At 42.3% G+C, this 14,031-nt stretch overlaps 1 protein-coding gene across 4 annotated transcripts in view; it reads right to left on the bottom strand.

Moving 5' to 3' along the window:
• Positions 1–3,877: 3,877 nt before the first annotated feature.
• Positions 3,878–14,031, bottom strand: part of LOC133607387 (sorbin and SH3 domain-containing protein 1) — a 129,393-nt gene continuing 119,239 nt past the window's right edge. For all 4 annotated transcript variants that reach the window (XR_009815409.1, XM_061961945.1, XM_061961955.1 and 1 more), the window contains one exon: positions 3,878–9,246. Coding sequence is in view for 3 of the 4 variants with exons in the window: in XM_061961945.1 (XP_061817929.1) it covers positions 9,179–9,246 (68 nt within the window). In the remaining variant the exon portion in view is untranslated. The remainder of the gene's footprint in view (positions 9,247–14,031) is intronic.

Here is a 14,031-nt window from a genome sequence, read left to right as displayed (position 1 = left end):
GATTCTCATCCCAGTCGCTTCACACTCAGCTGCGAACCGATCCAGTGAGAGCTGAAGATCCTGGCCAGATGAAGCCATCAGGACCACATCATCTGCAAAAAGCAGAGACCTAATCCTGCAGCCACCAAACCAGATCCCCTCAACGCCTTGACTGCGCCTAGATATTCTGTCCATAAAAGTTATGAACAGAATCGGTGACAAAGGGCAGCCTTGGCGGAGTCCAACCCTCACTGGAAATGTGTCCGACTTACTACCGGCAATGCGGACCAAGCTCTGGCACTGATCATACAGGGAGCGGACCGCCACAATCAGACAGTCCGATACCCCGTACTCTCTGAGCACTCCCCACAGGACTTCCCGAGGGACACGGTCGAATGCCTTCTCCAAGTCCACAAAACACATGTAGACTGGTTGGGCAAACTCCCATGCACCCTCAAGGACCCTGCCGAGAGTATAGAGCTGGTCCACAGTTCCACGACCAGGACGAAAACCACACTGTTCCTCCTGAATCCGAGGTTCGACTATCCGGCGTAGCCTCCTCTCCAGTACACCTGAATAGACCTTACCGGGAAGGCTGAGGAGTGTGATCCCACGATAGTTAGAACACACCCTCCGGTTCCCCTTCTTAAAGAGAGGAACCACCACCCCGGTCTGCCAATCCAGAGGTACCGCCCCCGATGTCCACGCGATGCTGCAGAGTCTTGTCAACCAAGACAGCCCCACAGCATCCAGAGCCTTAAGGAACTCCGGGCGGATCTCATCTACCCCCGGGGCCTTGCCACCGAGGAGTTTTTTTTAACTACCTCAGCAACCTCATCCCCAGAAATAGGAGAGCCCCCCACAGACTCCCCAGGCACTGCTTCCTCATAGGAAGACGTGTTGGTGGGATTGAGGAGGTCTTCGAAGTATTCCCTCCACCGATCCACAACATCCGCAGTCGAGGTCAGCAGAACACCATCCTCACCATACACGGTGTTGATAGTGCACTGCTTCCCCTTCCTGAGGCGGCGGATGGTGGACCAGAATTGCTTCGAAGCCGTCCGGAAGTCGTTTTCCATGGCCTCACCGAACTCCTCCCATGTCCGAGTTTTTGCCTCTGCGACCGCTGAAGCCGCACACCGCTTGGCCTGTCGGTACTTGTCCGCTGCCTCAGGAGTCCTATGAGCCAAAAGAACCCGATAGGACTCCTTCTTCAGCTTGACGGCATCCCTCACCGCCGGTGTCCACCAACGGGTTCTAGGATTACCGCCACGACAAGCACCAACTACCTTGCGGCCACAGCTCCAATCAGCCGCCTCGACAATAGAGGCGCGGAACATGGTCCATTCGGACTCAATGTCCAGCACCTCCCTCGTGACATGTTCAAAGTTCTTCCGGAGGTGGGAATTGAAACTCTCTCTGACAGGAGACTCTGCCAGACGTTCCCAGCAAACCCTCACTATGCGTTTGGGCCTGCCAGGTCTGTCCGGCATCTTCCCCCACCATCGCAGCCAACTCACCACCAGGTGGTGATCGGTAGAAAGCTCCGCCCCTCTCTTCACCCGAGTGTCCAAAACATGAGGCCGCAAATCCGATGACACAACTACAAAGTCGATCATGGAACTGCGGCCTAGGGTGTCCTGGTGCCAAGTGCACATATGGACACCCTTATGTTTGAACATGGTGTTCGTTATGGACAATCTGTGACGGGCACAAAAGTCCAATAACAAAACACCGCTCGGGTTCAGATCCGGGCAGCCATTCTTCCCAATCACGCCTCTCCAGGTTTCACTGTCGCTGCCAACATGAGCATTGAAGTCCCCCAGTAGAACGAGGGAATCCCCCGGGGGAGCACTCTCAAGTACTCCCTCGAGTGAATCCAAAAAGGGTGGGTACTCTGAGCTGCGGTTTGGCGCGTAAGCGCAAACCACAGTCAGGACCCGCTCCCCCACCCGAAGGCGGAGGGAAGCTACCCTCTCGTCCACCGGGTTGAACTCCAACGTACAGGCTCTGAGCCGGGGGGAAACAAGAATTGCCACCCCAGCCCGTCGCCTGTCACTGCCGGCAACGCCAGAGTGGAAGAGAGTCCATCCCCTCTCGAGAGAACTGGTTCCAGAGTCCTTGCTGTACGTCGAAGTGAGTCCGACTATATCTAGCCGGAACTTCTACACCTCGCGCACTAGCTCAGGCTCCTTCCCCCCCAGCGAGGTGACGTTCCACGTCCCAAGAGCTAGCTTCTGTAGCCGAGGATCGGACCGCCAAGTGCCCTGCCCTCGGCTGCCGCCCAGCTCACATCGCACCCGACCTCTATGACCCCTGCTATGGGTGGTGAGTCCATTGGAGGGGGGACCCACGTTGCCTCTTCGGGCTGTGCCCGGCCGGGCCCCATGGGGACAGGCCCGGCCACCAGGCGCTCGCCATCGTGCCCCACCTCCGGGCCTGGCTCCAGAGGGGGGCCCCGGTGACCCGCGTCCGGGCAAGGGAAATCTGGGTTCCTTGTTTGTTTTCTTCATAAAGGTCTTCGAGCTGCTTTTTGTCTGATCCCTCACCTAGGACCAGTTTGTCTTGGGAGACCCTACCAGGGGGCATAAAGCCCCCGGACAACATAGCTCCTAGGATCATTGGGACACGCAAACTCCTCTACCACGTTAAGGTGGCAGCTCAGAGATTTATTATTTATTATTGTAAAAATTATTTTATGTCGGCCTGCAATGTAAATTTGCAGATTTTGCAGTAAAAAATTGGCAGCTCAGTCGCTTAATTTTACGTCAAATTTACTGTTTTTTCAGCATATACAGTCACGGTCAAAAGTTTACATGCACTTGTAAAGAACATAATGTCATGGCTGTCTTGAGTTTCCAATAATTTCTACAACTCTTATTTTTTTGTGATAGAGTGATTGGAGCACATACTTTTTGGTCACAAAAAACATTCATGAAGTTTGGTTCTTTTATGAATTTATTATGGGTCTACTGAAAATGTGACCAAATCTGCTGGGTCAAAAGTATAACAACAATGTTAATATTTGGTTACATGTTCCTTGGCAAGTTTCACTGCAATAAGGCGCTTTTGGTAGCCATCCACAAGCTTCTGGCAAGCTTCTGCTTGAATTTTTGACCACTCCTCTAGACAAAATTGGTGCAGTGCAGTTTTCTGACATGGACTTGTTTCTTCAGCATTGTCCACATGTTTAAGTCAGGACTTTGGGAAGGCCATTCTAAAACCTTAATTCTAGCCTGATTTAGCCATTCCTTTACCACTTTTGACATGTGTTTAAGGTCATTGTCCTGTTTGAACACCCAACTGCGCCCAAGACCCAACCTCCGGGCTGATGATTTTAGGTTGTCCTGAAGAATTTGGAGGTAATCCTCCTTTTTCATTGTCCCGTTTACTCTCTGTGAAGCACCAGTTCCATTGGCAGCAAAACATGCCCAGAGCATAATACTACCACCACCATGCTTGACGGTAGGTATGGTGTTCCTGGGATTAAAGGCGTCACTTTTTCTCCTCCAAACATATTACTGGGTATTGTGGCCAAACAGCTCAATTTTTGTTTCATCTGACCACAGAACTTTCCTTCAGAAGGCCTTATCTTTGTCCATGTGATGTCAGACATGACATTATGTTATTTACAAGTGCATGTCAACTTTTGACCACGACTGTACATCATAATTAATATTATTGGTATTTTCACTGCATGGGGGTTAAGCACCCTCACCCCCTTTAAAAACTTCATTACATCTCTTTCTCACATTATTCGAGGGTCCTTGAACACGCCACAGTTATGTGCAATGAGAAGTGAAACCTGGACATAACTGACTGCTATGCTGCCACATGTAGATTTTTTTTGTTTTCTGTTTACAATTACAATGATTCTTTGTCCAACACAATGGTTTAAAATGGTTTATTAAATATTGCATAATACCAAAGTCACAGCAGTGTATAGCATCTTTATTTAGATATTGCCAATGTAACAACACTGCAAGATTGAAGCAAACAAAGCAAACGTGTGGCGGGTCGTGCGTCTTAAACTAATTCAATCGTCAACATTATTAGTCATAAAGTTGTCGCACAATGTCACACTTTAGATATTTATAATTGACGAGTTCCCAGTGAATGTAGTTCCATCACAAGTGACTAGGACTTAATGGGCAAACCGTTGTTACCAGTGCCGGCTCTAGGCTTTTTGTCATGGCCCAATTTCTGTCTTTAACATTGCTAAGGTTTGATTTTATAAGTTACTACTCAAATTGAACCTTTCTGGGCTCCAAATTTCATTGATGAAAAAATACAATCTAAATGGACTCGAACGTCGCCAAAGCCTTTCTGGTAATGTTTATGCCAGGAGCCGGCCCTGATTGTTACATTAAATATGTCACGGATAACATTTCAGGAACAAAAAACATAAAAATGAGGCACAATTTAGCATCAAACATAAGGCATTATGAGCTCACAAATGGCAGCGTATAATGTTCATATGCATTCAAATTCCTGTGCTCAGTGATGCTCCACGCTGTGACAAAATCCTTCAGGTAGATAAAACTCTGCATGTGACCAAAAGCTCCATCTGATGCTTCCGTCACATGCAGTCTATTTCTTATTTTACATATTTACAATCCTTCTATTGCTGCAGACGACCTTTCACATATTTTATAAAGGCTTCCACACATATCATTTATCCATACATTCTGTGACGTGCTATGACACACTTATTATGACACAACTTAATGAGAGTTTAAGGTGTTTTTACCAAGAGTTACTGAAGTTCTGCAAGGGTGGAAAAAAAAAACCCAAATAAAAACATTCACCGGGAGCTCAAGTTACATGAGAGTGTTTGGCCAGCGGTGGAGAGCAAAACATTCTTTTGGTGATGTGTGACAAAATAGATTCCATCAGTGCTATACAGGCACACTCATAATACAGTAGCGTGTATTCAGTGCGACACATGTCAGGAAGAAACACTGCATTTTGTCCCCAAAAGCAAACTTGGGTGAGGACGATGCTACAAGTTCTTGTTATAAAAAAAAAGTGTGACACTCACTGCACAAATGAAGATAATACAATGTGACGCAACAGGAAATCAACACATTTTGGATGTTAAAATGTATCACTTCATTTTGTACAATTCTACTAAAAGGCTACTGATAGTCTGGCAATGCGTGATTAGGTATTTATTGTACTTCAGCTACTTGTCAGCTACTGCCCTACCTACATACATCTAGACTCCCTAAGAATGACTTAAACCTTCTTATGCACACTTTGTTGAGGGGTTGATAACAATGTTAAATTTGCTAGATAACGAGGTATCATCCTTTTTTTGCACGTTTTGTTTGATTTGTCGATTTTATTGCGCAAGTACTATAGCACTAATGCTGATTTTTACTACTTATATCATTTGGTAAAGTTGTAGTCATTCAGTGTTTCCCAAAGCACTGCAATCTATTTGTGGCGGTGGTTTGCAGGGGGATTACCTCATTGTCTAATTTGCATAATCAGCAATGACGCGTGAGCAGGGAATTTTTATGGACGACAAAAGTGAGCAAAAAAGCACGGACAGCAAAATAAATATGTTTTGAAATTGGGGCTGTCAAAGTTCAAATGTGATGAATCACGAAAAATGTCCGTATTAATCATGTACTGTAGATTAATCACGCAATTTATTTTACGCCGGATAGTCGAACCTCGGATTCAGGAGGAACAGTGTGGTTTTCGTCCTGGTCGTGGAACTGTGGACCAGCTCTATACTCTCCACAGGGTCCTTGAGGGTGCATGGGAGTTTGCCCAACCAGTCTACATGTGTTTTGTGGACTTGGAGAAGGCATTCGACCGTGTCCCTCGGGAAGTCCTGTGGGGAGTGCTCAGAGAGTACGGGGTATCGGACTGTCTGATTGTGGCAGTCCGCTCCCTGTATGATCAGTGCCAGAGCCTGGTCCGCATTGCCGGTAGTAAGTCGGACACGTTTCCAGTGAGGGTTGGACTCCGCCAAGGCTGCCCTTTGTCACCGATTCTGTTCATAACTTTTATGGACAGAATTTCTAGGCGGAGTCAGGGCGTTTAGGGGATCCGGTTTGGTGGCTGCAGGATTAGGTCTCTGCTTTTTGCAGATGATGTGGTCCTGATGGCTTCATCTGGCCAGGATCTTCAGCTCTCACTGGATCGGTTCGCAGCTGAGTGTGAAGCGACTGGGATGAGAATCAGCACCTCCAAGTCCGAGTCCATGGTTCTCGCCCGGAAAAGGGTGGAGTGCCATCTCCGGGTTGGGGAGGAGATCTTGCCCCAAGTGGAGGAGTTCAAGTACCTCGGAGTCTTGTTCACGAGTGAGGGAAGAGTGGATCGTGAGATCGACAGGCGGATCGGTGCGGCGTCTTCAGTAATGCGGACGCTGTATCGATCCGTTGTGGTGAAGAAGGAGCTGAGCCGGAAGGCAAAGCTCTCAATTTACCGGTCGATCTACGTTCCCATCCTCACCTATGGTCATGAGCTTTGGGTTATGACCGAAAGGACATGATCACGGGTACAAGCGGCCGAAATGAGTTTCCTCCGCCGGGTGGCGGGGCTCTCCCTTAGAGATAGGGTGAGAAGCTCTGCCATCCGGGAGGAGCTCAAAGTAAAGCCGCTGCTCCTCCACATCGAGAGGAGCCAGATGAGGTGGTTCGGGCATCTGGTTAGGATGCCACCCGAACGCCTCCCTAGGGAGGTGTTTAGGGCACGTCCGACCGGTAGGAGGCCGCGGGGAAGACCCAGGACACGTTGGGAAGACTATGTCTCTCGGCTGGCCTGGGAACGCCTCGGGGTCCCACAGGAAGAGCTGGACGAAGTGGCTGGGGAGAGGGAAATCTGGGCTTCCCTGCTTAGGCTGCTGCCCCCGCGACCCGACCTCGGATAAGCGGAAGAAGATGGATGGATGGATGGAATTTATTTTACGGATTGTTACATGAAAGGCGGTGCTATATAAGGTCCATTTTGTTATGGCAGTGGTAGAATCCAAGTAAATGCTACCATGCTTTTATTTTGAAACTTGGTATGCACTGAACAGGAAGTTACTCTGTGCACAGTTGCTATACTCTGACTGGTGTGCTCGGTGGAACATTTTCTTTCAAAATAAACCCTGACAGGACTTTAGATAAAACTGCTACCCAGTTTTGAGAAAATAAATGTAGTGCATTCAAGTTTTTATTTTTTTTTAATGTGCGGGTATAACATTCTGACAATAGTTTTTATTTTCAATGTTAATTTGACCTACGCAAGCAATAATCTACTGCGATTAATCACGATTATTCAAAATTCAGAAGTGTGATTGAACAGATACATTGTATTTTTTGTTTGACAACACTATTATAAATGCAAAGTACATTTCTTCTATTGCTTTTTTTTGGATTACTTTTTAATGTCACAAATAAGACAGAGCGGCCTGGGGTGGGGTTGTCACAGTAAGACTAGCGATATGGAAAGTGTCCATTAACGCACAGAAAAAAAGTCACTGGTTTGGTTGCTTTTTAGTCGCTAAATTGGCAACATTTTACCCTCCTTCTATATATTTTTATTCTCTGGCAAAACACTGTGTTAAGAAGCACTGTCACGATGCCACCTCCTGCACATTCCCACACAGTCCCATTATAATGACTTTAAGAGCAAAGTCCACAAATGTATTTGTGGTGGGCCGCCACAAATAAATATATGTATGGGAAACACTGTCATTGCTTTTTAAAATACAAAAAGGCCTCTTGAAGTTTCTTTACACATCTGGGTCATACAATCTCATTGAATCATTATTTTTTAAGACACATTGTTGGCTAGAAAAGGTTCAATGATCAATCCTCAGTGTTTTTGTTTGTTTAGACAGAATTTCCCTAAGTGACCAAGCAGAAAGTTAAGTGCTGCCACGCCTGTGCCGTGGTTGCACTGGAGCACGATGTCAACCTCCACCTACTTTTGAGGCATCACGTGCCAGCACAAATGACACAAGGAGTATAACATGATAAATAAATAGCGTGTGATTATTTACACTTTTGTTGTGTCTGATAACGGCACACTTGAAGTGTTTGCAAGTATGCACATGATTTGTGATACACCGTAGTGAATTGCAGTGAACTTGCAGTCAATACTGAAACGGCGCTGAAGGCTTTTTTGTAGTTGTGTGTTGAGTTTTTTTTTGTAAAGTAGCCAATAATGACTTTTTTTAAAACCTGAAAAATGTAAAAGACACAGAAAATAAAAGCAAAAAAAACAAACAATCTAAATATGGGGGTACCGTATTTTTCGGACTATAAGTCGCAGTTTTTTTCATAGTTTCGCCGGGGGTGCGACTTATACTCAGGAGCGACTTATGTGTGAAATTATTAACACATTACCGTAAAATATCAAATAATATTATTTAGCTCCTTCACGTAAGAGACTAGACGTATAAGATTTCATGGGATTTAGCGATTAGGAGTGACAGATTGTTTGGTAAACGTATAGCATGTTCTATATGTTATAGATATTTGAATGACTCTTACCATAATATGTTACGTTAACATACCAGGCACGTTCTCAGTTGGTTATTTATGTGTCATATAACGTACACTTATTCAGCCTGTTGTTCACTGTTCTGTATTTATTTTAAATTGCCTTTCAAATGTCTATTCTTGGTGTTGAGTTTTATCAAAAAAATTTCCCCCAAAAATGCGACAGTGCGACTTAAATATGTTTTTTTCCTTCTTTGTTATGCATTTTCGGCAGGTGCGACTTATACTCCGGTGCAACTTATACTCCGAAAAATACGGTATATCTGAAAGTGTGTTTAGATGGATACACTCCTTTGTATTGTACTTGGCTACTCTAACCTAACATCACATAGAAACACATTTTGACACGCCCAAATCCAGTTCAGGTAACAACGTGTCACCTTTCATTCATAATCTGCTGAGCTGCTGAACTCAGACTGAGGTGCTCTGTGAACACATCTGGCAAAGTTAACACGATGGAAGCTTGTATCTGAGAATCTGGGGTATCCTCAGTCAGGTAGACGTACACACCATGCTGAGGTGTGGGCAACGGGCATATGACGGTCCTCAATGTGCAATTTGACATTCTTCAGAATGAACCAATCACTTTGCCAGTTTAGCTAAATGACTACGCTAACCCACAGCCATGCGTGATAGAAAATATTTCCAAAGCTTGACAGGCAGTCGTGTATTACGGTTGAGATTCCTTCGCTTTACAGTTTCATCTCCTTCACGTAATTCCCAGGGAAAGTCCCAAACTGTTTCGTCCTCTTTGAGGTACCTGCAAAAAAACACAATCATGCATCAAAACAATGTTAGACTTAGACTTCCTTTTTATTGTCATTCAAATTTGAACTTTACAGCACAGATAAGAACGAAATTTCGTTACATAAGCTCATGGTAGTGCAGGATAAAAAAGCAATAAGGTGCAGATATAAATAAGCAATAAGGTGCAGATATACCGGTAAATAAATAAATGTATATAAATAATATATATAATATATATATAAAATAAATAAATATATATAAATAAATAAATAGATTACTGTACAGATAAATATATTGCACTTTTTCACATGCGTCCACATTTATGGATGTATGTTATATTGTCTTTTTTATTCCAGCAGTTGTGTTCAATCCCAAAACACTGTCTATTTTGATTCATTCTTATGTTGCCTTTTTGTGGCTATAAACCAGGTTTAGTTTGTGGCGCCATTATAGTCTTTAATATTACTCATGTAACACGCTAGGGCAGGGGCGTCAAACTTGTTTTCATTGAGGGCCACATCACAGTCACGGCTGCCCTCAGAGGACCAATTGCAACGGAATAATATTTTAAATATAAATGTATAAGCAGTCGTCTCATTATAATATAGTGCATCCGGAAAGTATTCACACCGCTTCACTTTTTTTTATGTTACAGTCTTATTACAAAATACTTTTTTCCCTCAAAATTCTACACCCCATAATGACAATGGGAAAACATATTTTTAAAGCTTTTTGAAATGTATTCAAAATAGAATACTAAGAAATCACAACTACATAAGTTTTCACAATCTTTGCCACGAAGCTCAAAAGTGAGGTCACATAATCACGTTTCATCAAACATATATTAACGTTGTTACCCTAGGGTAAACTGGGTATAACACATGGCACACTGACAAAGCTTAACCTATTGTTACTATAACAATCTACAAGGTTAATGTAGGTTGCTTCTCTTTCTCCCCCTCCATTTTTTTGCATTCTTTCGTATCGGAAGTTATCACAACATATATGTATTGTTGCATTTGAACAACTGTATTGTTGATAATAGAGGTAAATTATTGGTATTGTTCATTATCAATAGCGCTATTTCTATTGGTATTTGTATTGCTCCATTTGTAGTGTAATAATGCTCATTGTCATTTCAGTATTATTTTTTATTTTCGCTAACTGCTTATTTGCTATCACTTTTACCATCATATTTGAACATGTCGTATTTGCTGATGTTGTTTTTGTCTCTCTGTCTAACCCCCCTCTTGTCCCCACAATTTCCCCCTCTGTCTTCCTTTTTTTTCTCTTTCTATCCCCTCCTGCTCCGGCCCGGCTGCACCAAATGATAATATAAATACATTTAATAAAGTCAAATACAAATAAGGCAACAAGAGAAGTATCCCACACTTCTCTTTTGTAAAGTAAATCTGAACAGCCGATATGGGCATCTACATCAACTATATGATTTGACTGAGAAGCTGGACAGGACAAAAAATAACAAAAAACAAAAAAAACAAAAAAAAACAAAAACCAAAAAACCAAAAGTGAGATCAGGGGCTTTCTGTTTCAGCTGATCATCCTTGAGCTGTTCTTAATTGGAGTCTACCTGTGGTAAATTCAGTTGGTTGGACATGATTGGAAAAGGCACACACCTGTCTACATATTGTACAATGTCCCACACTTGAAGAATGAATGAAGTAGAAGGAATTGTATTACAATTGCCTATGCGTTTTAATATGCTATATTTTTTACGTACACTGTAAAAAAAACAAAAACAAATCTGCGGTAAAAAAAACGGGCACCTCCATTGCCAGAATTTCACCGTAAAATGTGTTTTACAGCATTACTGATTTTTACAGTAAAATTCTGGCGACGGAGCTGCCAGTTTTTACTCAAATCTATATCTGCGGCCTGACAAAACGTGGACTTTGTCAGTATTGGGAATCGATGGATTTTATGTAAATAAAGTAATAAACAATATGGATTTATTTGCCATTCAAGGCTGCTGAGCACATTGTTCAGGTTTCTTTATGGATCTATTAAAACAATAAATACTGTATTCAAAATAATGTTTGTGTTTATGACTTTCTATATTGGTTATTTTGTAATAAAGGAAGCGATTTGTTTTGATACCAAAGCTTTACTTTGAAGGCTTCCGTTGTTAAAGAGGAAGTTGGTGTCCTCGCTTGAACGGGAATGAAGGTTGGACGGTTGGAAAGAAGTGTCTACTGATAAAGATTCCAAAACATGTTAAATACTAAGCCCCATGTTGAAAAGGCACAAAGGTATGTAGTTTGAGTATAAATGTTAATGTATTTGTCGCCATATATTGTACTGTGTTGTTGTTCGATGTAAAAGGCACTGCTAAACCACTTGTGTATCATCCCCTTAGTGCAGGGTATCCGAAAGGGTCTTAAAAAGTCTTACCGGTAAATACAACAATTTGAATTTAAGGCCTTAAAATGTCTAAAATTCTTCTAAAATCTAATAAAAGGTCTTAAATACGATTTTGAAAGGTCATAAAATATATTAACGTAACTTATTTAAAACATGCATAAACTTCAGTCTTGCTTTTAAATGTTTCGGCCTTTGATAACGCTATAACGTAACTACAAACGGAACTAAAGTACAAAACCCAAAACCAGTGAAGTTGGCATGTTGTGTTAATCGTAAATAAAAAACAGAATGCAATGATTTGCAAATCCTTTTCAGCCTATATTCAATTGAATAGACTGCAAAGACAAGATACTTAACGTTCGTACTGGTAAACTTTGTTATTTTTTGCAAATATTAGCTCATTTGGAATTTGATGCCTGCAACATGTTTTAAAAAGGCTGGCACAAGTGGCAAAAAAGACTAAGAAAGTTGAGGAATGCTCATCAAACACTTATTTGGAACATCCCACAGGTGAACAGGCTAACTGGGAACAGGTTTAGTCATTCACAAACAAGGATGGGGCGAGGGTCACCACTTTGTGAACAAATGCGTGAGCAAATTGTCCAACAGTTCAATAACAACATTTCTCAACAAGCTATTGCAAGGAATTTAGGGATTTCACCATCTACGGTTGGTAATATCATCAAAAGATTCAGAGAATCTGGAGCAATCACTGCACGTAAGCAACAAGGACGAAAACCAACGTGACCTTCAATCCCTCAGGCGTTACTGCATGAAAAACCGACATCAGTGTGTAAAGGATATCACTTAATGAGCTCAGGAACACTTCAGAAAACCACTGTCAGTAACTACAGTTGGTCGCTACATCTGTAAGTGCAAGCTAAAACTCTACTAAGCAAAGCGAAAGCCATTTATCAACAACACCCAGAAACGGCGCCGGCTTCTCTTGGCCTGAGCTCATCGAAGATGGACTGATGCAAAGTGTTCTATGGTCTGACGAGTCCACATTTCAAATTGTTTTTGGAAACTGTGGACGTCGTGTCTTCCGGACCAAAGAGGAAAAAAAACATCCGGATTGTTATAGGCACAAAGTTCAAAAGCCAGCATCTGTATTAGTCCCCAAAACATGGGTAACTTACACATCTGTGAAGGCAAAATTAATGCTGATAGGTACATACAGGTTTTGGAGGAACATATGTTGCCATCCAAGCATCGTCTTTTTCATGGACGCCCCTGCTTATTTCAGCAAGACAATGCCAAGCCACATTCTTCACGTGTTTTACAACAGCGTGGCTTCGTAGTAAAAGAGTGTGGGTATTAGACTGGCCTGCCTGTAGTCCAGACCTGTCTCCCATTGAAAATGTGTGGCACAATATGAAGCCTAAAATACCACAACGGAGACCCCCGGACTGTTGAACAACTTAAGCTGTACATCAAGCAAGAATGGGAAATAATTCCACCTGAAAAACTTCAAAAATTGGTCTCCTCAGTTCCCAAACGTTTACTGAGTGTTGTTAAAAGGAAAGGCCATGTAACACAGTGGTAAAAATTCCCCTGTGCTTTTTTGCTACGTGTTGCTGCCATTAAATTTTAAGTTAATGATTATTCCTCAGTTCGAACATTAAATATCTTGTCTTTGCAGTCCATTCAATTGAATATAAGTTGAAAAGGATTTGCAAATCATTGTATTCTGTTTTTATTTACGATTTACAGAATGTGCCAACTTTACTGGTTTTGGGTTTTGTAGGCTACCTGTCCTGCCTGGTCCAAATTTATGAAGCACCACCAGTTAATGTCTAATGCAAGATTGAAGCCAGAGGATGGAAACATATTAAGTGTTTAGGACACGGCTGTGGAGCCACCGAGGAGGGAAGTGTTTGTAAATATTGCGATGAAAGTGTATGCAATGATAATGTAAAAGTAAAAAATCCAGCATATGTCCGTGTCAAAAGATGCTGAAACGCTACACACACTTGCACAACTATACAAGGATCAACTTATGTTTGACATGTTTTAGACATAAATAATGTTCATATGTGTGCTAAATGTAAAGGACGTGTGTGTTTATTTCTTAAGTAATTAATCCATTTTCTACCGCTTGTCCCTTTTATTTGGTCATTTAAAATAGTATTATGTACTGCACTATCCAAGGAGACTTAAATGGTAAAATGGTTGTATTGTATGGGTTTTGAGTGTGTGTACAGTATGTGCATTTAGAAACATATCTGTGTACAATTTAAAGTAAAAGTAAAGTAAAAGTATTAATATAGATTTGATTATATAATACAGATGAATACCTACAGTAAGATTTTTTTTTTTTTTTGGAACACGTTTATGTCCTGTCTGTGATCATGTCTTGATTAGTTATGTTTTGCTTGGTTTTTGGACACTTTTTAGTTCCTGGTTTCACTCCCTT

Source organism: Nerophis lumbriciformis, linkage group LG02 (genome assembly GCF_033978685.3).
Source record: "Nerophis lumbriciformis linkage group LG02, RoL_Nlum_v2.1, whole genome shotgun sequence".
NCBI classification, from domain to species: Eukaryota; Metazoa; Chordata; class Actinopteri; order Syngnathiformes; family Syngnathidae; genus Nerophis; species Nerophis lumbriciformis.
The sequence above is the reverse complement of the archived record's forward strand: the minus strand, read 5'-3'. Positions and strand labels throughout refer to the sequence as shown.